Source organism: Physeter macrocephalus, chromosome 11 (genome assembly GCF_002837175.3).
Source record: "Physeter macrocephalus isolate SW-GA chromosome 11, ASM283717v5, whole genome shotgun sequence".
In the NCBI taxonomy this organism is placed as follows: Eukaryota; Metazoa; Chordata; class Mammalia; order Artiodactyla; family Physeteridae; genus Physeter; species Physeter macrocephalus.
Genome location: NC_041224.1, coordinates 146,647,028 through 146,672,268, shown reverse-complemented (window position 1 = coordinate 146,672,268; position 25,241 = coordinate 146,647,028). Strand labels below are relative to the sequence as shown.

The 25,241-nt window shown below is 35.0% G+C and overlaps 1 protein-coding gene and 1 pseudogene across 7 annotated transcripts in view; one reads left to right on the top strand and one right to left on the bottom strand.

Moving 5' to 3' along the window:
- The window catches only part of FUT8 (fucosyltransferase 8), a 336,029-nt gene that overhangs the window by 147,002 nt on the left and 163,786 nt on the right, over nt 1–25,241 (bottom strand). For all 7 annotated transcript variants that reach the window (XM_028496014.2, XM_055088533.1, XM_055088532.1 and 4 more), the window contains one exon: nt 15,160–15,588. In XM_028496014.2, the coding sequence (XP_028351815.1) occupies nt 15,160–15,362 (203 nt within the window). In that variant the 5' untranslated portion in view covers nt 15,363–15,588. The remainder of the gene's footprint in view (nt 1–15,159; nt 15,589–25,241) is intronic.
- On the top strand, nt 10,679–14,392 carry LOC102986402 (4-hydroxybenzoate polyprenyltransferase, mitochondrial-like; annotated as a pseudogene).

The following is a 25,241-nucleotide window of genomic DNA, read 5'->3' as shown; positions in this document are numbered from 1 at the left end:
TAATCAAGCCCCTAAACTCAAATATTCACACATTATAAAATATTTAATGCATACTCACTTTGCCTATATGACATTTATATGTGGAAGAGAAAATTCAAACACAAAGTTTAAAGGTTTTCAATTTAGTTATTTAAGATTTTAATATTATTATTCATGTGACACCTTTCTTAAAGAATGGTGCATTCTTCCCTAGAGGCCTTTCTGAGTAGTTATAATAAATAATTAAAATTCCTATATTTTAAATAAAGTTCACAATGGGCAACTATAATTCCCATATATAAAAGCACCAATCGTTTTTAAAAAATCATATAATTCAGTCATGAGAGCCAAAATTCTAAGTAACAAAGCCTATTCTATACTCCTTTATAACCTAGTATATGATTCAACTATTTTGTCTCTGTAAGACTTACAAATTTATTGAATGTGATCATCTATCCCTATCAACTTTCTCTAGTTTCAGATGCTAGTCCCAAAAAGGTTAACTGATTTTTTCAGGGTAAATGGTCACTCTGAAGAATATGTACATTTCATGAAATCTATTCTGTTATGCTAATTGATATAAGATAATTTTTTCTATTAAAAAATAAAAACAAGTATTCTGAGTTCTATGAAAGTTTGTAAGGTCATGTGCTTTTAAAATTGTCAACTACCATTAGCTAAAAAGCTATTTATTGATGAACTACTAATAGATAGGAGTTCTTCTAGATATGCTTTTAAATATCATTTAAAACTTAACAACACTGCAAAATAGAGATTATTATTACCATTTTACAGGTGAAAAAACTGAGGGTCAGGAAGATTAAGTGACTTTTTAAAGATCATTAAGTTAGTAAGTGGTAGACTTGGGATCCAAACCCAAATCTGAGAAACCCATGCTCCTTTCATCTCACCCAGTTGAGCCTTGAGATGAAACCCCAGACCTAACCAACACCTTCTGCAGCCTTGTGAGAGACCCCAAATCAGAGGTACCAGCTAAGCTGTGCCTGTACTCCTGATCCAGAGAAACTGTGAGATAGTAAGTGTGTATTGTTTTTTACCACTGTTTGTGGTAATCTGTTGTACTACAATTGATAATATACCTGTTTAACAGGTTAGATATAAATAATTCGATGAATTTTGTTTTAAAATTAGTTCTAAGGAACCTAAAATAAACTAAAGAACAAATCATGAAACATGACTCCCCTTTTTACTCCACAATTTATCTGGTGCCTTTCACTAAGCTTTGCCATTTCCTTCCTGTTTATAATATTAGTGGCCTACATTTTTTGATTTAAGAACTACAGAAATTCTACTTGACTCCATTTGCTCTTCAAAATCATGTAAACAGCTCCAGAAATCTTATACTGTATTTTTTTTTCCCAAATACTGAAAGTTAATTTACTCTAATTTTCTCTGCTCGGTGGTGATTCTGACATTATATATGAGTGTATCGATGCAAATGAGGGAAGCGATTATAATTCCTAAGCAGAAAGCATGATCTTACCCTATATTCCACAAAGCTGGCTTTTATTAAACCATCTTTGCTGGAAATAAGAAGTGGGCAGAGCTTAGAATGAAGAGGAAAAGGAATTTTTCTCTACAGAATGGACTTCCAGCTGACTCTATAAATAAGAAAAAATGTCCACAGTCCAATCCTCTTCCCTGCCCCCTCTCCAAATACACAGACTTCCCTGTTCAATATGTCAAGACAAGCTACAGGAAATTATAAAGGAAACACTCCTATCCAAGCAGAGAGCACATCAGAATAGGAGGGTTTTCAATGGTAGATGTGTATTCTGTTGTTTTTGGATATTCTATAAATGTCAATTAGGTTAAATTGATTGAGAAAATGCTGTTCAGCTCAGTTATATCCTTACTGATTTTTCTGCCTGCTTGATCTATCTATCACTGAAAGAGGGATGTTAAAGTCTCTAGGTAAAATAGTGGATTTATATATTTGTCCTTGCCTTACATATTTTGCCTCATGTATTTGATGCTCCGTTGCTAGGTGCATACATGCTACGAATTGGTTGTTTTCTTGGAGAACTCCTTGATCATTATGAAATGCTTCTTCTTTATCTTTGATAATTTTCCTTATTCTGAAGTCAGTTCAATGGTTAATGGGGAGGAAAGGAACCTGACAGAAATATTATGGTCTATGTTCTAGTCTTCTGGACACCCCCCACCCCTGCCAAATACACTACAAGCAAAGAATATTAGGACAAAAAGGATTGTGGCACTTTTATTCTGGCATAGCAGTTACTTTTACAGGCACCATAGTAATGTGATTACAAATTTGGATTATGGAGGGATAAATTAGGAGTTTGGGATTAAAATATGTACACTATACTATATGCAAAATAGGTAACCAACAAGGACCTACTATATAGCACAGGGAACTATACTCAATATCTTGTAATAACCTATAATGGAAGAGAATGTAAAAAAAAAAGAATATATATATTTGTGTATATATATATATATGTATAACTGAATCACTTAGCTGTATACCTGAAACCAATGTAACATTGTAAATCAACTATATTTCAATAAAAATTTTTTTAAAAAAGAAATTAAAAAAAAAAAGGAATTTGGAGTAGGGAGTCAGTGTCTGGATCTGAACTCCAGATCTACCTTTTACAGTTATATAAATTTCAGCAAACTACTTAACTGTGCTTCATTGTCTACATCTATAAAATGAGGATAATGTGAGTATTTAAGTCATAAGCCTGTTGTAGAGGTTGAGATAAACTGCTTATAATATGGCCTAATACACAGTAACAGCTATTATTATTTTGCTGTCTTGCTGTTCCTGCTACTAATGTTGTTGTTGTTAGAACAATCAAGAAGCTGGGAGTAAAAGCAGAAGCTAACATCTTGGCTTTGAATCATTTCCCACTGCAATTAAACAGCCAATGAAATACACATAAAACCCTGGGTATGAAGAAGAAAATTAAGAGAACATAATAAATGTTGATGAAAACAACATGACATCTTCAATATGCTAGTCTTCTACTAATGTTCTGTCCCCATAAAAGCTAGTAATGATAATCGTGTGGAAAAATATATGTGGGCCTATGGTTCTGTGCCACATAACCTATTGCTATATCCATGAAACAGGTGCAGTGGTTGAAAAATTTCTTGTCATGTGAGGATGTTGCTGACCCTACAAATAAAAGTATGTTAATGCTATTCTCACACTTCCTCCTCTCTAAACCCATGATTACTGTGGGTCACCTGAAATGAATGGAGGAACTTCTACCTTGTGCAACACATTTTCTGGCAATTACTTTCATATGGATAATTCCCAAAGGTATCTTCCTCTCTCATCCTGGCCTTTTCCCTGATTTCTAGATTAACTTTCTAACGTTCTACTGGATAGGTTCAGCAAGCACATCAAGCTCAATCTATCTAGATCTCATCTTGATCTCTTTCTCCTAAGAGATTCACTATATTGGGCAATGAAGCAGAGATTACTCTGATAGTTAAAAACTTCCAATCCACCCAAACTCCTCCTTTCCTTTACCACACACCTGGGGATACAATGGGAGAGAAAGTTAAAAACAAATCCAAGGAAAACCTGAAGAACCAGGTCTTAAAGTGGGCAAGAATCAGAACAGCTCCAGGGACGTAGATATAGGAACTAATGGGAATCTCTTTACAGCAGTAGTATTGTGATAACTCAAACCATTTTCAATCCAGGTAGTTTTGGTTTCAGGTAGAATGTAGTATGTAATGGCAAACCCTACTCTTGCTGTAATAATGACAACAATCAAAAAAAAGAAAATAACTTGAAAATATAACCCATTTTAAAGCCATTAGAGAGGTACATTGAGTGCAGGATTAATCAAAAGTCCAGAGGACAGCATTCTATAACTAGCCATGTTCTTACTTAGGGAGCACTTCCTGATTCTAGGTAAGATGTGAGGCACAGGCTTGGATCCCACAAAAGGTTTTAAAAATTTGGAAACTACAGGGGCACTAAACACATAACCAGTTTTATCCATGGTATATTAGCTTAATTCTAGGGCTCCCAGGGAGACTAGAGAGCAATTTTAAGACAGACTAAAATTTCTCAGTCTTGTGATATTACAAGACAAAGTTCTGTTTGAGACTTAATAGCTAGTGTTTTTATGCAGTGTTTGCCATATTTAGATGCTACATAGTGTAAGAGGCAAAGAGCAAATCCTAAAACATCTAAAAGGCAGACTAAATTTTCCACAGTATTTTAAGTCTTCAAAGAAATCCACCAAATTCTTAATCAAAAGCATGGAAGATTTACTCCTGAGGAACAGGGAAGAAACAGAAGTGGGCTAAGTTTTACTAAAACCATAATGCAGCCATGACCCAGCTCAATCCCTGATTGCACTGAATGAGATAGTAAGCCCAGAGATAATATATCCCTAACAGAGGGAAACCTCTGTAACCTCCACACTACTTTTACACAATATTTTATCAAAATATTTTGTCACAATATCTGACAAAAATAAAAATTACTAGACATGGAAAGAGTCAAAGAATGTGGCCAATAATCAAAAGAAAAATAAAAGTTGATCAAAAGATGATCCAGATATCATCCAGGTATTAGCAGACAATATAATAGTTATATCAGAATAACTACTTAAAGAAATTATAAAAAACATGGACAAAGTAGATGAAAAATAAAGAATTTACAGGGCTTCACTGGTGGCGCAGTGTTTGAGAGTCTGCCTGCCGATGCAGGGGACACGGGTCGGGCCCTGGTCTGGGAAGATCCCACATGCCGCAGAGCGGCTAGGCCCACGAGCCATGGCCGCTGAGCCTGCGCATCCGGAGCCTGTGCTCCGCAACAGGAGAGGCCACAACAGTGAGAGGCCCGCGTACCACCAAAAAAAAAAAAAACAATTTACAAAGAAATGTGAAATTATCCAAAAAAATGGACTAGATATTCCAGAATCAAAATATATAAAAATTAGTATTGGGTGTGTTTAACATCAGAATGAATGCAGAAGAAAACAGATTAAATAAATTGGAATACAGTTCAAAAGAAAATATATAAAATGAAGCACAAAGACAAATCACATTGTGACAGACACATAAAAGGCACAAGAGACACCATAAAAGGAAATTTGCTAATATATGTAAGTGGAGTTCCAGGAGAAAAGAGAAAGAGTAGTCCAGAAGCAGTATTTAAAGAGATAATGGGTAAGGATTTTCTAAAACTGATAAAAGACATCAAATCTCAGAATTAAGCTCAGTGAATTTCAAACTGGATAAAAACAAAGTCATATCTGCGTATCATGGTCAACTTGTATAACACCAAAGACAAAAATTAAAATGCAAAGTAGCCAAAGAAAAAGATACACTTCAATTAAAATTGCTGACTCCTCAACAAAAACTATGAAAGCTAGAAAACAACAGAATGACATAAAAAGTGTGGTAAAAAATTACTGCCAAACTAAATTCTATGCTAGAAAAAATATCTCTCAAAACTAAATGTTTTTAAAAAGTCTTCAGAAAAAGAAAATCTAAAAGAGTTTATTGCCATCAAGTCTGCACTACAAAAAATACTAAAGGATATTCTTCAGGCTGAATGGAAATGATCAACATGGAAGAATTAAACTGCAGGAAGGAATAAAGAACATTAAAAAGAATAAATATGTAGTTAATTATAAAGGAATATGACAATTTAAATCAAAATTATAATAACATAATGTACAGTTTATAACAGACATTGGGTTAAAATATATGACAATAAAAAGACCAAAAGTGGATGTGGGGGAGGGGTGTTAAAGATTTAAGTAGGACAAAATTCTTGCACTGCTCTAGAAATGATAAAAATATTACTTTAAGATAGACTGCATTAAAAGGGTATATTTGATAGTATCTAGGGTAACCATTAAAAGAATAAAAATGTATAACTAAAACTATTATAATTGAGAAAACAGAATAACAATTAAAAAAACTGTTTAATCCAAAAGGAAACAGCAAAGAAAAAAATAAGAGATGAGACCAAAAGGGAGGAAAAAATAGCAATGTGGTAGACTTATACCCAGTAAATACATTAAATGTAAATGGATAAAACAACTGAATAAAAAGACAGAGATTAACAGACTGAACAAAAAAAGTAACAAAATCCAATCCTATTCTTATAAGAAACACTTCAAATAATTAAATCTGTTTAAATATATTTAATAAAAAACACATGAAGGTTAAAATTTAAAAGATGAAAGAAATGTCATGCAGACACTAACACAAAGAAAGTTAATGTAGCAATATTAATATTGATACCAAATAAATTAGACTTTATAGCTAAAAATGTATTATTAAAGACAAATGAGGTCATTAGAAAATAAGATATTCCTGTAGCAAATGAAATAGCTTTAGATGTATCAAAGAAAAGTTGACAGAGGTGAAAAGAAATAAAATAGATCTGTAACCACTGTTGGAGATTTTTAACATGGCTTTCTTGCTAGCTGATAGAACAAGCAGATTAAAAAAACAATTCTATATAAATTTAGAAAATACTAATAACACAGTTAACCAACCTAACTTAAATGACATGTGTAGAAGAGCATATCCAACAAGAGCAGAATACACATTTCTCTTAAAACATTCATCAACGTAAGTCATTTGCTGAGCCATTTAAAATTTCAAAGAACTGAAATGATACAGAATATAATTCTATCTGCTTGAAGAACACACTAGAAATCAAAGCCAAAAAGATAACAGAATTGTCCCACTTAGAAATTAAGCAACACACTCCTTTAACTGTGAGTTAAAGAACAAAAAAAAAAAATCACAAAAGAAGTATGAAAATAGTTTTATTTGAATAACAATTAAAATAGGTCACTGTCAGAACTTGCAAGATGCAACTGTGCTCTCTAAAGCTGTGCTTAGAGAGAAATTTACAGCTCTTCAGGCATATGTCAGAAAAAAAGCAATGCTTAAAATCAATAATATAAAATTCTTTCTGAAAAAGCTTTAAAAAGAAAAGAGAAACCCAGAAACTATAAGAAAAAAATTATAAAACTAAGAGTAGAAATCAATAAAATAGAAACAGACATATAACAGGAGAAAAAAACAACAACCAGAGATTCTTTGAAAAAGTAAATAAAATCAATAAACTCTTAGCAAGATAAAAGGAGAAAACACAAACAAACAATATCAAGAATGAAAAAGGAAACAGTACTACAGATATTACAGGTCTGAAGAAGAAAAGTAAAAAGGAATTATGAACAACTTTATATGACTTTTGAAAATCTTGATAAAATGGACACATTTCTTGAAAAACACATTTTACCAAAACTGACATAGGAAAAAATAGAAAATGTGAATGGTCCAATTTCTATTAAGAAGATCAAATCTAGAATTTAAAGCCTTCCCACATATCTCCTGTCCCTACCCAAACCAAGCTCTGACCCCCTGCAGCCAAAAAAAAAAAAAAAGACTGCAGGCCCAGACAGAGTCACTGAAATTCTAACAGAGATTTAAAATAGAACAAATATCAATTTTATACAAACCCTTCCAGAGAATAAAATTTTCCTGCATAAACTTAATACCAAAACCCAAAAGACATTATAAGAAGGAAATATTACAGGTAAACATGTCTTGTTAACATGGAAAAAAATCCACTAGCAAATCTAATACAGCAATATATGAAAAGGTTAATACAAATTCCAGGGAGAAAGCATCTGATTGTCAGACTGAGAAGGCTAGGAATTTTGACTAAAAATCTCACTAAAATATTCTAACATAGGGAAGGAGTATTTTCCATAAGGAAAAATAAGATATTCTTTTTAAAAAAATAAATTTATTTATTTATTATGTATTTCCTGGCTGCATTGGGTCTTTTGTTGCTGTGCGGGGCCCTCCCTACTTGCGGCGAGCGGGGGGTACTCTTCATTGCAGTGCACGGGCTTCTCTTGTTGTGGAGCTCGGGCTCTAGGCACATGGCCTTCAGTAGTTCTGGCTCACGGGCTATAGAGCACAGGCTCAGTAGTTGTGGCGCATGCTCCACGGCATGTGGGATCTTCCCGGACCAGGGCTCGAACCCATGTCCCCTGCATTGGCAGGTGGATTCTTAACCACTGTGCCACCAGGGAAGCCCAGATATTCTGGATAGCATAAGGAATAATGGATGCAGGGCTGCAAAACTAAAAGTAAAAAAGAATGGAAGGTAACAGCTAGATGCTCTACACACTCCAACCCATCCACTTGCTGTAGGAATACAAGCAGTACACTCTTTATAAGCGAGATGAGCAATTATGGAGAAGACTGCCTACAGCAAATCCTCCAACCAACTAACAGGAACAAACACATCTCCAATTTCTAATACCAGCTTCTCAAAAAGAAGAAGTAAGACATGACCTGTGAAAAACCCTACCAGTCTCCTTTCTACCCATGTCAGTGTTTCATAATTTTGTTGCCTGAGACAAATTTTTCCACCAGAAGATTCTTGCTTCAGCTCTAATCCAACTGAGAAGACTAGTACGTAGCTTAGAAAAACAGATAATCGTAAGCTAATTATAGTTCCTTTGTGGTCTGTAAAATTTACAGTTTATAACTAACATCTAAATTCCAGAAGAAATTTTTTCTTTCCTGGACCAAACAAACAAACAAACCTTATTAAAAGGCCACAAAGTCACATTTGAATTTTTAAAAATTATGCTCCCCAAAATAAATGGAACTAGAATAAGGAATTAAGTTAAGAGGAAAGCTGTCAATTAAGCACTCTTTAAATGTTACAAGTTCTGTCCAGTTCGGACTTCTGTCACTGAGGTTCACTGCTCAAGGGGTTTCTGAACAAGGTTCAATAATTTTCCAGGTGTTTCCTGCTAAATTTCAACTCTGAGAGGCAGATTGGCAGGTTCAAATCCTAAAAAGAAAAGATTCTGTGAACTGATAGCAATTTCACATTACTAAAGGTTAAGACAAAACAAACATGAAAGATGAAAGACATTCCTGTAGGGTGGCAGGCTTAAAAAGTGATGATTTCTAAGTTTTTAAAAGAAAGACTACTACATATATACTCAATGTGCTGGCAATCAACAAATAAGAAAGGGATGTTTGGGGAAAATCAAATAAAAGCATGAAGGGAACATGGGAAAATAAGCAGATGTACCTTGGTACCAAAGCCAACAGATTAAATCATTAATTTAGGTCAGCATCACCTCGTGTCTAGATTAATACTGTATTTCCCAGTTAATTTCACTCCAGTCAAGCACATGGCCCAAATCCACCTGAAAATCTAAATCTTCCTCAACCATTTTCACTACATCATTCCTCTGCTGAAAACCCAATTACAGTTCCCTATTATCTATCACCCAAGCCTACACTAAACTCTGGCTGTTCAAGACCGCCATGATTTGACCTAATCTATTCGACACTACTTCTAGAGATGAGGAGAGTGGGTTAAATATGGCTACAAATTCTTTGCAGCACCTACCTCCATTCCCTGAAAATGGAGTATCCCTTTGACTTGCAAAGACTAACAGAATGTGGCAGAAGTGACACGGTGCAACTTCTCATGCTTGGCCTCAAGAGGACTTGCAGTTTCTGCTCTTTCCCTCTTGGAACACTACAGCATAAGAAACCTGGGCTATCCTGCTAGAGTAGCCAGATAGAAGAGAACCAGCTGATGGCCCCAGCTAACCACTGAACATGTGTAGGTCATCTGGACTGACCAACCACGATGGAGCCACCAGATGGCTGCAGCCACATGAGTGACCCCATACATAATTAGGAAAACAGCCCAGCTAAGGCCAACTGAAATTGAATAATCAGGAGCAAATAAATGTTTATTGGTTTAAGCCACTATGTTTTTATTTTATATATATGCATATATATAAAACATTTTATGTTATATATAAAACCCCAGTTTCTTAAAAAACTTCAGTAAGAAAACAAATAATTTTTAAAATAAGCAACAGATTTGAATAGATACTTCACCAAAGAAGATATATGAATAGCAAAAAAGCACATGAAAAAAATGCTCATCATCGTTAATATCACGTAAATGCAAACTGAAACTGTGAGATAATACTACATATCTATTAAAACATAAAGTAAAAATAGCTGACAACAGCATGTGCTAGCAAAGATGAGAGCTATAACTCTCAAGCACTGTGGGTGGGAATGCAAAATGGTACAGGTACTCTGGAAAACATTTTGCACAGCTTCTTACATAAAGTTAAAATGCACTTTACATATGACCCAGCAATTCCACTCCTAGGTATTTACCCAAGAGAAATAAAAACTCACACACAAAAACTTACAGGGCAAATGTCTGTAACAGCTTTGTTCATAATTGCCAAAAAAATGGAAACACTAATAACATCTTTCAACTGGTGAATGTATTTAAAAACAAACAACAAGACTGATACATGCATACTGTGGAATACTTACTGCTCATCATTAAAAAAAATTTTTTTAATAAAATGAACTACCAATACACAAAGTAGCACTGATGAATCACAAGTATATTATGCTAAATGAAAAAAGCCAGACTCAAAAGTCTACCTACTGCATGATTCTATTTATATAACATTCTGGAACAGGAAACAAACATAGGACAGAAAACAGATCAGTGGATGCCAGGGACAGAAGGTTAGAAGAGAATTTAACTACAAAAGGGCACAACAGAATTCTGGGGGGAGAAAGAATTCTTCTATAATTTGATGGTGGTACTGGTTACATGACTATAAGGGTTTGCCAAGGCTCTCTGGAGCGCCATGCTGGGCGCGGCAGGCGCGGGGCTCGTGCGGGGCCTGCAGACGGGGACGCAGGTGTGGCTGTGGGGCTCGCGCGGCTGCTCCCTCACCTTGCCGCACGCGGCCCGTGGGCTCCACGCGAGAGACTGGCGGCCCTCAGCCGGGCGGGGGCCACGCCTGCCTGCGGCAGCGATCGTGAACTCGGCGCCCCGCCCTCTGCAGCCCTACCTGCGCCTCATGCGGTTGGACAAGCCCATAGCTGCGTGAAGACAGAAATCAGACCTCACTTGGTCACCATTGTATTCCCAGTTCCTGGAACAACTCTGGTACAAAGAACCTGGCTACTGTATCTGCCATGTACTTGGAGCATTGGTCTGGCAGCTGAACCAGGTTGTTTTCCAGATTGGTACATGTTATCTCTCTTTGGCACTGGAGCTGTTCTGATGCGTGGAGCAGGCTGTACTATTAATGACATGTGGGACCAGGACTACGATAAAAAGGTTATAAGAACAGCAAGTCGCCCAACAGCTGCTGGAGACATTTCAACTTTTCAATCCTTTTTTTTTCTTGGGGGACAGCTGACCTTGGTTGGCAGTGGCTGTTCTTCTGTGTCTGAATTACTACAGTACAGCTCTTGGAGCAGCATCCCTACTTCTTGTCATCACCTACCCCACCCCCCGCGCTAATGAAGAGAATTACATACTGGCCTCAATTAGCCTTGGGGCTGACTTTTAATTGGGGAGCATTACTTGGATGGTCTGCTGTCAAGGGCTCCTGTGATCCATCTGTTTGCCTTCCTCTTTATTTTTCTGGAATTATGTGGACTCTAATATACGATACTATCTATGCTCATCAGGACAAGAGAGATGATGCTCTGATCGGGCTTAAGTCCACGGCACTGCTGTTCCGTGAAGATACCAAGCAGTGGCTCAGTGGCTTCACTGTGGCGATGCTGGGGGCACTGAGCCTGGTGGGAGTGAGTATCGGTCAAACTGTGCCCTACTACACTGCTCTGGCTGCTGTAGGAGCCCATCTGGCTCACCAGATTTACGCTCTGGACATCCACAGACCTGAGGATTGTTGGGATAAATTCACCTCCAACCGAACAATAAGACTAATAATTTTTTTAGGAATTGTCCTTGGGAATTTGTGGAAAGAAAAGGAGACAGATAAAACAAAGAAAAATATAGATAATAGAATAGAAAATTAGCAAATTAAGTTTATCTGGGGATTTTTAAAACAAACTTTTACAAAATACTCTCAGGTCTTATTACCACATAACTAGATTTGAATAACAGTCTTACAATATGTTAATGAATTACAAACCAGTAGATGAAGTTTTAGAGCATTTTTGCCTGGATTTTAGTTCAACTATGTACTAGTCAAATTCTTCCCCATCACAGAAACCAGGAACTCTTCAGGATTTGCGATCACCTGGAGTATTTAAGTTATAATTCTCATCTGCAGTTACTGGAATTATATGAGTTTTGGCACTTTAGAAAAAAACTTGATGTGTGTCTCATCTAAATGACTGTCTCTGCAGGAAAATGGACTCTCTTTTTAGGGCAAAATAAAGGCTGCTAAAGGAAGAATAAAAAAAGGATTTGCCAAAATTCATAGACGTGTATGCTAAAACAAATGTATTTTACCATACAGAAATTATTCATCAATAAGGCAGAATTAAATATACATACAGATACACATGTACACACAGAGATACACGCAGCAACCTCCCATACATTGTACTAAAATGTTTGCATCCCTCAGAGTAATGATTTTCAAATTATTTTCCTAAATTTGTAGTAATATCAACAAAATTAGCAAACACTGGCTAGAGGGTTGGGTAACTGCTTTTAAAAATTATTGTCCTGAATCTTAAAAATTGTAGTTTCAGGCTTCTGGGTTACTTTCCAATTCTAATCCACACACCATATCTCAGAGAAATGACCTAGTTTTACAGACATCTGAATTAATCCTTTATAGTCTACCTTCTGAACATACTTTCTTATAAGAAAAAGACACAGAAAACTGAGTATGAAATATTACAATAAGGGGAAAAAAGAACACCAATGCCACTAGCACCTCCACTGCTCTTCCTTTTATGCCAGGGGCTCTAAAATAATAATCTCTTTGAATAAAACACAAATGGCCCTACCAATAAAGTTGATGGAAAGGCCTGAAGAGGTTTTCTTCCCTAATTATTTACATATTTTCCTGAAATTATACGTGTATGTGTGCGTGTGTGTGTGTGTGTGTGTGTGTGTGTGTGTGTGTATGGGCTCATTTTCTCCACCTGTACTTTCAGATTGTATTTATGATGTTATAGAATGACATATTAAATGTCTCAGCTCTTAGAAGTTGTCTCTACATTTGTAGTAGTTGAGAATTTAATTTTTTGCCAACATGAAAGACTATAAAGAAAGTGACTTCAGAGATCCAAAGATTATTTTGCAGAAGGAACAACTCATATTAAAGGCAAGCTTTCCTTCATGCAATAGAAGCAAATACTTGGCAGTCAGACAAGCCAAGTGAACTATCAATATTTAAGTTTAAATTAGGAAAAAAGTGAGCAATTTTTTATTAGCCTAAATTGTTAAGAGGCAATATGCTTTCAAGGAGTAAAATTCTCATAACGTAGAACAAGATCTTACTACAAAGCACACTCCAAAATCAACTACTCTTGCTGATCTCCTACATGAGATGTTTAGTTGAGATTTCTGAATCATTTACTTCTCTCTGGTTTCTATTCAGAGAGGCAAAACCGTTCATCAGACCCCTGGCTTTCCACTCATACTGCCAGGATTCAAAGTAAGCTCCATCATTTGTGAGAAGTGTGACCTAGGGAAAAATTAAATCACTTAATATCCCATTGATTCCTCATCTGTAAAATGGTTATGAAAACAGAACCAGCATCCCATAAGGAAGCTGTGGAATTCAATGAGATAAATCCATGCAAAGTCCTTGGCACAGTACCTGGCACAAAACAAACTCTCAATAAATGATAGCTATGATTACTAACCTCCAAATTATCAATCTTTGGTTCCCATAACAAATGATTAAGACTCTACTGAAAGACCACCCTCTCCATGATCCTTCCTCCCTGGCTCTCCCCAAAAAGAAAATAAAATGATACACAAATTCAAGAAGTTAGCTGTCCACTTTCTAATTCCTGCGTACTTTGCATTTTGCTGAATGGTACTACTACTCCTACAAATGACAGGGCTGATGTTTCATTCATTGAAACAGTAGAACTCTTAATACCTAGCACAGCCTTCCACAGAACATAAAGAGATCAAAATGATATCATGGTGAAAAAAAGTTATGGAACTAAACAAAAGGAAAGAACTGAGTTCTAAATAAAGAGTTGAAAGGCAGTGAGGGAAGGGAGGCTCCAAGGGTGTATGACACTGCCAACTACATTCTTTCGTCACAGAACGCTCCTCGGCCTCCACAAAATAGCTCTCTCCCCTTCTCCTTCTCCAACTACTCTGAAAGTTCTATGCACAACAGAACGTTTCTACTTTTCGACCCTCAATGTATATTTTTCTCAAAAAGAAATGAATTTGTGCTCTTTTTTTCTACACTAACTTCCCTTAGAGTCAATTATCACCTCTCTAGACGACTCTCACCTCTTTATCTTCTCAAATCTTCGACCTCTGTTTTGAGAGACAGCAAGCAGTAAGTATACAGTCACCTTCATATTTAAGTATGACGAATTAGAAGATACTAGATAATTTCTAAATTCAATAACTTTGAAAACAAATATAGAGACTATCTATTTAACACTATGTTCACTTGCTTCCTGAAAATAAAAGGCTTTGTTTTTCCCAATAGTTGATGACTTCTAATGCATACATGTCACTTTTTTTTTTTTTTTTTTTTGGCCGCACCACAGCTTGTGGGATCTTAGTTCCCTGACCACGGACTGAACCCAGGCCCCCGGCAGTGAAAGCGCAGGGTCCTAACCCCTGGACTGCCAGGGAATTCTCCATGTCACATTTTTTAATAGACTGGAAGTAGCAATTATAATAATTCTCTAGATTCCAGATATAGTTGTTTTATTTAAGAATGAATGTTTTCATTTAATAAGTTATAGTTAGACTAACTCAGTCTCTCAATTATTATGTTTGTTATAGTCCATGATGAAAATTTTAATATGTACTACTTTAAATCATACAAAGTTTATATTTATCAAAATTATCAAAATGCTGAAGATAATTTTAAACAAAATATAAGTAAATTAAACGGCATTGTTTTTCTATATTAAAATTCATATGCAAAATAAGATTTGCTATTATACAGTAACTCTCTATGTTAAATACATAGAGATATCATTAGCACAAAAAGTCCCTTACTAAGACATTTAAATTTTTGCAAAAATAGCAGTTTACAGAAATCATTAAGTATTTTTTAATAGCTAACTGAAGCCTTGCACCTAAAAACAAAGTACAATATTTCACCATTCTTCCCTCAGTTTTTTAGAACCTACCGGAGAGATTCAGCCATTCGTCTCAAGTCTTCATTTTGCTGTTTTAAGCGTTCAAGCTTTGCCAAAATCTTGGACAGTTCTCGGCTAGAGTGATCAGGGTGGTCATTATCTCGTACCAAGTGACCACCTATATAAAATAGCAAGGTCCCCCAGGCAAAAAGAATGAGCATAATCCAACGCCAGGAACCAGTCCATGGCCGCATTTTCAGAGTTTCAGCTCACTCTCCTGGGTTCCTGGAACTCAAGGAATTGAAAACATCGTCACTCTGTTTCTAGCGAGTGCAAAGGTAGTAGCCTTCTGTTCTTTCAACACATGATGCTTCAGACAAATTAGTCTCTCTGGTAGTCCTGTGGTGACTCTTTCCAAGAGATCCTCCTGGTGGTATGAGTAGGAAGCTTTATTGTCCTGTGCTTCATGGACTCTACATGCTGTGGAAAGAATAAGAAATGTATTTAAATTATTTAGGATATGTAAAATGGCATATGCTGAGATCCATGGAGTTAAAAGAAACATATTGGTGTTGACTAGCCAACAGGCTGGCAAATAATGTAATTGCCTAAAGTAAGTAAAAAGCAAAAGCTTTTAGGTCTGCATATTAAATCAAGGTTGTACCAGATACATTAATTAGCTCTAAGCCTGAAAGTCCTCCAAATGCCATCATCACTTTTCCTTCTAACAACGCTGTGCAACAGCACATATACGGAGATTAAAAGATTGTATCTTTGAAAAACCACTCAAAACCAAACAAAATGTACTCAACTACATATTCTGGGCTAATGTTTCCATTATCTCAAACTGAAACATGTTCTCTGCATGAGTGAATTCATTCTTACAAAATCTCAACTCCACCCCCCTCCATCTCACTGCTCAGCTGCCATTACACCACTTAACTCTGCAGGTGACGGGCATATTGTCACTTTTAGGAAAAGTTCTAAAAGTGGCATGTATATTAGCCAAGCAAAAGTTATCACAGCCATTAAGCAGCTGGCAACCACTCCAAACATCACAAGCAAAGGTTCATATGGATTATGGTAGATTATTCCTTTCTCAAATTTATTTAAATATACCAACAATTGCAATAGAAGTCTAATACCAGTTAAATCTTAGTTATGGAGCATCTTAAACTACAAAATGGATATGCTTTCTCAGGCTTGGTTATTGGTTTCATTTGTCACTTCTCCATCATTAGGCTTAGAATTTCCTTTGAAAACAAAACAATTTTCTCACCAAGAAGAAAATTTGTAGGCAAAGATATAACTTTAATACGATTTGATAATTCCAGAGTAGATAAGAAAAGTCTTATCTCCAGGCACAGAGTTCCTTATAAAAGAGAAGAAAAGAAATAGTTTCTATATACAAAACTGAATGTGATGGGTACTTAACCACTAATTAAACAGTTATGAAAGACTAGATAGAAAAGTTGGAGAAGAGGTTTCAAAAATTAGAGCACAGGACTACTATTATCCTCCTTTTGAACCTCAAATCTCAAATGCTTTTAAATGGCCAAGTATTCAAAGAAAAGAAAATCTCTTCAAAGGAGTGTCCCAGAAACATTCTACTCCCTTCCCATTTATTCCTACACTATTTTCCTCATTGTTTCTGGTTTACACTGACTAAACAAAGAATGAAAAAAATTGTACTCACTGAGAATGTTAGAAAGCCAAATAAAGTAATAATCCAAAGAAAACCTGGTGTTTTGTCTTTTGTTTTAACATCTATTCTTAAGTCTAATGAGAACATTCTTTTTATTGGCTCCACTGTTCATTCTGTCTCTTTCTCAAAATCCTTTCTCAAAACCCTATTCCTCTAATTTCAGGTAACCCCATCTATTCACTAAACATAAGAATAATTAAAGTCTATTCAACATCTCAGGTATTCAACATCTCACAAGATCCAGTCATGTGAGGTCTACTTTTTATATTATATAGAAAAAATGCAGACATTCAGGAATTCTTGGTTAAAAAATTAAAAAATCCACTCTGATGGTCTAAGGGATGGATTTAATTCAGTAAGTCAACAAAAGAAGTATTAACATTTGAGTTAATAATACTGTTTGTGACAACACATGCAACCCTGTAAAATGCTGTCATACCATATGCTAAACCTATAATGTATCCTAGTCGATTCTAAGCTACACCAGTAAGATATTAGAAATGTTTAATCTTTCCCTTCATAGAAAAAGTTAACTTAGACAAGTGTGAAAAAAAAAAGACAAGTGTGATAAACAAAAGTACAGAGAGTTTTCTAAACAAGAATCATTTCAATAACAAATAAGAAAAAGTTGTTCTGTAACATTTTACTTAGAATTACAACAAAAAAATTATCATTAATATTCAAAGCCAGCAAAAGTATAATGTAATTTGAACAGAAACAAGTTTAGAGAAACATAAATTTTGTTATACCAAGTGCTTTGGGTTTGTATAAACCACCATCAAAAGTATCCAAGATATTAAATTACTATATTTTGCAGCAATATTGATAATGCATGAGTTATAAAGCAAGAAATTATTGTAGGAGCAAAACATGGTCATTTTCTTAATTAATAGCATCATTTTAACTCTGTTTTTAGAGAGAATATTTCCCCAAATTTTGTTGTTCTTAAAACAATATTTTTAAAGGGATCAACAAAAATAAGCCAAGCTGAAAACCAAGTAGTTTTCTATGTAATTTTCCTTAGCATGGTTTAAAAGAGCAGGTATAGAATTTCTTCCTTATCCATAATGAATGCCTGCTTACTTACTTACTTACCTATCATGTTTACTGTTTATTTTTGAACCATGCCTGCTAAAATGTAAACTTCATGATTTTTGTCCATTTTGTTCACTGACGTATCCAAAGTACTTAGAGCAGTATTTACAAATTAGTAATAAATATTTTTAAATAAATAAGTGAATGAGTTGAGTGAAGGATGTCATAACGGCATATGACATATGACACAGAATCTGAGAACTTACCAGCTTCAACTGCATTTTATGCCCCACTTAAGAAAGCAAATACAAATGTAGAATGTGAGACAGTGCTATTATAAGGAAAATAAAATCATTCAAAACTTTAGGATTTATTATTATCAACATATATTTTACAAGACAGCCTCAAATTATTAAAATAAACTGGTCTAAAAGGCCAATAAGATCAGCAATCTTACGGTTACCCTTCAGCCATGAGAAAATAATTCTCTATGTCGTATTTTCCTTATCTAGAAGATTCACTTTGCAAAAACAATGGGATAACTGAAGGAAGTACGTACAGCCTTTGATATGAAAGCCACTCAATTTATTTGTGAATGAATTTATTAGTGAAAGTACTTCAAATTTATTAGTAAAAATATTTCAACATTAACTACATGAGCTAATTTCTGACTAAAATTTATATAGTAGTATTTGCTAAGATTTCTTCTGTGTGGGTTGTTTTCTTTTCAAGTATTTACAAATTCATTCCTGTTTGAGATTCACATACCACCCTTCATCTGCAGAACAGTAAATGGATTGAAATGTGTCAGGTTTCCTTCTGCAAATTTATTTAATTAGCAATACCACTTTTTTAAAGTGGTATATCACTTTTTTAAATGATTCATTTCTTTTGGTATTTACAGAGACTCTTTGGGTTATATTGTTTAATGTCTCTGAAACAAAAAAATATGTAAAAAATATATGTAATTTTTCAAAGTAATTTCTTGAATCTGGAATCTAAAGTACATCATCAGTAAGATCAGGAGCTTTAATGGAGTTATTATGAGGCTTACATGAATAAAGCATTTACAAGGCTCGGCACATAAGAGGTGCCCAATAAAAGGTAATTCTATTTTAATGCTGACAAAATATGCAGATTTAAAATATGGGTGCTAGAATCGGCAAAGTCTGAACTAGAGTCTTGGTTCTGCTATATCATAGTTAGGTAACCTCACTGAGCTTCAATTTTCTTATCTGTAAAATGGATATATTACATACTACCTCTCCTACCAAATACTGGGAGAGGCTTAAATAAAATAATCTGTGGGAAGCACTTAGCACACCCGTGGCAAACTGTTATTATGTCATACATATTAATACTGTAACATTATTTTAAGACACAATTATAATATTTTATATAATTTATATACCATATGTTATTATAGGCAGTTTCTAAAATGGCTGTCAATGATCCCTGTGTCCCATATTCGTGCTGTTATGTAATCTCCTCCTCCAAGCGTGGGCTGGACCTAGTGACTTACTTCTTATATACAATAGAATACAGCGAAAATGATAGGATTTCACTTCTGAGATAAGGTTACAAGAGATATAAGCTACCACACTGTGAGCTGCCCTATGAAGAGGCCCATGCGGAAAGGAACTGATTCCTGCCAACAACCGTGTGAGTGAACTTGGAAATGGATCCTCCATCAGTCAAGCCTGGACCACGCCACTGTAGCTTGGTTCACATTTTAATTTCAGGTTTTTGAAAGACCCTGAGCCAGAAGATCCAGCTAAGCCATGGCCCAATTCCAGACCAACAGATAATAAATGTTTTTTAAGCCACTTAATCTTAGGGTAATTTGTTATGCAGCAATAGATAATACACATGTCTAGTTCCCTACTAGGCTGAGTACCTGGTCTTCAATTCATGTATTATTCTGTCTGTCCCCAGCGAGCTGTACAAAGTCTGGGGCACAGAGTAGGCATCCAAGATGCAGGACAGAAATGAATCTTAATTACAGTTTCTTAATATCCTGCTAATATCTCTTACAAATACTATAAAAACTAAACTCAATTTATAGCAAATAAGAGATTTGGTAAAAGTATAATTATTAGTTATATATTATACCAAAAGTCTGAAAGCATTTCTATTAATGTTTACTAAACAGATTTCCACTTCTAACCATGAAAGAATAACTGGTATTAGATTTGTCCTCACATATAAACAACTAGGAAACTCACATATTCTTTGTTTTTTTCATGTTTCTTGTTTCTTTACAACCCTTTAAAAATGTAAAATCCATCCTTAGCTCAAGGGCTGTAGCCCAGTTCGGCTCATGAGACCAGTCTAATGACTCCAGCCACAGAATAAAGGCTATGCTAACAAGATCCACAACAAAACTTAAAAACAAGCTACAAAAACAAGCTAAAGGTGATCCAAAAGTAAATTAATGCCTATCAAAATAAACTCAACATTCTTTAAAGAAAGACAATAAAATATAGATACTCAACAATATAAAGTTCACACTGTCCAGCAACTAATCAAAACTTACAAAGAACATGGAAAGAGATCATCCGGTGACACAGGCATCCAAAAACCTGCTAAAGGCTAAGGGTGGACTAGAATACAGAGCAAACACTCCACTCCAAGCCCCAAACCAAGAATAAGGCAGCAGTAGTCCACTACCTCAGGAGTTTTAAGTCTCTGCAAAAACAAGACAGACAAAATTTCTGCCCTCAAGAGGTAATATTCTCGTGGATTCTAATCACAAAGGGAAGACACTAAAACAAGCCCCAGAAAAGCCTCTTCTTGCAACAACTAACATTCTGAGTAATTCAGTAGAAACCGAATATAAACTATCACCTACTTACTTTCTTAGAAATAGTGTAATCATTCCCTTAGAAGCAACAACAACAAAATGCAGTACCATTTACAACACTATCAAACTGACTTTTCTTATACTTAACATATAAGAAAATGACCAATAGCTACTTCTTTTAGCATCTGAATATGCGAAAATGATATTTCCAAGAATCACATTCAAGTGGCTTCACTTTAATGCTAAGGCCAAAAGATGGAATCTGTGACAACCTGCTACAGAATCAAATGACTAAGAGCCTGGCCTGTTCTGCTGTGAACCATGTTCGTTAGAAGATTGTCCTCTAAACTTAAAACTAATTCAGTACTTAATTAAGTAATATAAATATGTACACCCTATGCAAAGGGAAATATAGCATTATATGTCAAATATTTGCATAAACATGCCCTTTGATGAGAAACTCCACTAGCAGGAATTTATTCATTTTAACACGTGAACAAAACACATCACAAGGGTATTCATTACAACGCTGTTTGCAATAGTTCCAAACTGGAAAAAAAATAATTGCCCATCAATAGAAACATTGTTGAAGAAATTATGAATTACTTTTCCAGAAATATGTATTTTTTAACTATGATGCCAACAAGTAGGAAAATGTGGCCTATAACTAAGAAGAAAATCAGTCAATTTAAAACAGACCCAAAAGACAGAGATGATGATAATAGCAGATAAGGACACTAAAACAATTACTATAAATATGTGTTAGGATTTAAATTTTTAAAAATGAATACATTGATTAAAAGAAATAAAAACTAACAAAAGGCAACATCTATAATTTTTTAAAAATCTAAAAATTAAAAAATTCTCTGGAAATGATTAAGAGCAAATTAGATACTGCAGAGGAAAAGTTAAGTGAATTTGAAGACAAATAGAAAATATCCTGATCACAAGAAAAAAATTACAACTATATATGGTGACATATGTTAACTAGATTTATTATAGTGATAATTTAACTATATATATTATCAAATCATTGTGTTGTACACCTGAAACTAATATATGTCAACTTAGAAAAATTACCCAAAAAGAAAATTATCCAGAAAGAAAAAAATCTGAAGGAGGTTTGATAAAAAAGTAAATTTTTAAAGCAACCACTGTTTACAGCACTTCAGATATTACGGTGTTCGACAGCTTTCAGCACAGTCACAGCACATTACAGTAACTATCATCGTGAACTAAAAACTGTTCAGGAGCTAAAACTCTAATAAAAGTCACCCATCAACATTAGCAAGAAAACAATTTACATTAATCAGCTTTGGAAATGTACCGGCATTCCCCATTTTAGCATTCAGCTTGAAAAAGGACTTCTCAGAACAAAACCTGTCTCAAACCTGAAGTAATGTACGTTGAAAACTAGCTTAGTCATGGGCATATAAAGAATTTCCAATGTATTTTTAAATACAAATAAAACCATAATTTGGAGGAGAAGATTAGTCACGGCGGGGTGTTGGGGGAGAGCACACAGGCGTTAAAAAGAGTTTCAGGGGGCTTCTTATTGGAAAAAAATACAAGCAAGTGGGCAATGGAACAACATCTTTAAAAGTGCTGAAATTTTTTAAAAAATGGCAAAACTACACTTTGGTATCCATTGAAAATACCTTCAAAAACAAGAGCAGGTTTCTGTACGTTTTCATTTAACTTGGGTAAATACCTAGGATTGGGATTGCTGGGTCATATGGAAAACATACACTTATAATAAGAAAAGGCCAAACAGTATTCCAAAGCAGCTGCATCATCCTGAATTGTTACCAGGAACAAATGAGTGTTCCTGTCGCTCTACAATTTCTCCAGCATTTGGTATTTTCAATTTTTTTTAAAGCAATTCTGATAGTTGTGTAGTGGTTCAATCTGATTTCCATTTGCATTCAATTTCTCTAATAACAAATGACATTAAGCATGTGATTATCTATTCATGTGCTTATCTGCCAACCATATAGCTTCTTTGGTGAAATGTCTATTAAGATGTTTTGTCCATTTCTATATTACATTGTTTACTTTTGAGATTTAAGAGTTCTTTATATATTCTTGATACATGTCTATAATCAGATGTGTGACTTTTCAAATATTTTTTCCCACTCTGTGACTTGCCTTTGCATTCTCTTAACAATGTCTTTCATGCAGCAAAAAAATTAATTTTTGACAGAATATTAAAAAATTATAATTTTTTTAATAGATTTGGGTTTTTTTTAATAGATTGTGGTTTGAGTATTATATCTAAAAATTCAATGTCAATCCAAGGTCACATATATTTTCTCCTACATTTGCCTTAAGAAATTTTAGTTTCAGGTTTCAAAGTTAAAAATACGCTTGCCCAGGATTCCGCTCCTACCTAGGTATCACCTCAAGAAAAATGAAAGCTCATGTTCCCACAAAAACTGATAAACAAATGTTTATGGCAGCTTTATATATAGAAAAAAACTGGAGGAAAAAACAACATGGTCTTCAACAGGTGAATGAGAACATTCATTTATCAAAACAAATGATCATGTATCAAAAACAAAGGACTACTACTCAGCAGTAAAAAGGAACAAGCTATTGGCCCACTCAACAAAACAGGTGAATCTTATAAAGAGCCCAGAGATAAATCCACGCACATATGGTCACCTTATCTTTGAGAAAAGAGGCAAGAATATACAATGGAGAAAAGATAGCCTCTTCAATAAGCGGTGCTGGGACAGCTACATGTAAAAGAATGAAATTAGAACACTCCCTAACACCATAAACAAAAATAAACTCAAAATGAACTAAAGACCTAAATGTAAGGCCAGACACTATAAAACTCTTAGAGGAAAACATAGGCAGAACACTCTATGACATAAATCAAAGCAAGATCCTTTTGGACCCACCTCCTAGAGAAATAAAAAAAAAAAAAAAACAAATGGGACCTAATGAAACTTAAAAGCTTTTGCACAGCAAAGGAAACCATAAACAAGATGAAAAGACAACCCTCAGAAGGGCAGAAAATATTTGCAAATGAAGAAACTTACAAAGGATTAATCTCCAAAATATACAAGCAGCTCATGCAGCTCAATATCAAAAAAACAAACAACCCAATGCAAAAATGGGCAAAAGACCTAAATAGACATTTCTCCAAAGAAGATATACAGATTGCCAACAAACACATGAAAGGATGCTCACTAATCATTAGAGAAATGCAAATCAAAACTACAATAAGGTATCACCTCACACCGGTCAGAATGGCCATCATCAAAAACTCCACAAACAATAAATGCTGGAGAGGGTGTGGAGAAAAGGGAACCCTCTTGCACTGCTGGTGGGAATGCAAATTGATAGAGCCACTATGGAGAATAGTATGGAGGTTCCTTAAAAACTAAAACTAGAACTACCATATGACCCAGCAATCCCACTACTGGGCATATACCCTGAGAAAACGAAAATTCAAAAAGAATTATGTACCACAATGTTCACTGCAGCTCTATTTACAATAGCCAGGAGATGGAAGCAACCTAAGTGCCCATCAACAGATGAATGGATAAAGAAGATGTGGCACATATATACAACAGAATATTACTCAGCCATAAAAAGAAATGAAATTGAGGTATTTGTAGTGAGGTGGATGGACCTACAGACTGTCACACAGAGTGAAGTAAGTCAGAAAGAGAAAAACAAATACCGTATGCTAACACATATATATGGAATCTAAAAAAAAAAAAATTTTTTTTCTGAAGAACCTGGGGCAGGACAGGAATAAAGATGCAGATGTAGAGAATGGACATGAGGACACGGGGAGGGGGAAGGGTAAGCTGAGACAAAGTCAGAGAGTGGCACTGACATACATACACTACCAAATGTAAAACAGATAGCTAGTGGGAAGCAGTTGCATAGCACAGGGAGATCAGCTTGGTACTTTGTGACCACCCAGAGGGGTGGGATAGGGAGAGTGGGAGGGAGATGCAAGAGGGAAGGGATATGGGGATATATGTATACGTATAGCTGATTCACTTTGTTATACAGCAGAAACTAACACATTGTAAAGCAATTATACTTCAATGAAGATGTTAAAAAAAAAAGGGTGAATCTTAAATGCATTTTGCTAGGTAAAGAAAGCTAGAACCAAAAGATACCTATTGTGTAATTCATTTATCTAACATTATGGCAAAACGAAAACTACAGGGTGAAAAAATAGATCAGCAGTTGCCAAGATTGAAGGTGTAAGGAAGGGCTGATTAACCAAGGGGCTCCAGGGAAAATTTTTACATTGATGAAACAACTCTAAATGGTACTGAAGAAGGGCACGTTATCTCTATGGTATTCAACCCACAAACCCATAATTCCAGTCTAAAAATGAGAAAAATACCAAAAAATACCAAACTGAGGGTCATCCAACAAAATACCTGACCCAAATATACTCTTCAAAACTATCAAGGTCATAAAAAACACAAAACAACGAAGAAACTGTCACAGATTAGAGAAGACTAAGGAGACATGGTATCTAGGATTAGATCTTGGAAGAGAAAAGGGATACTGTGGAGAAACTGGTGAAATCCAAATACAGTGTGTAGTTTAGTA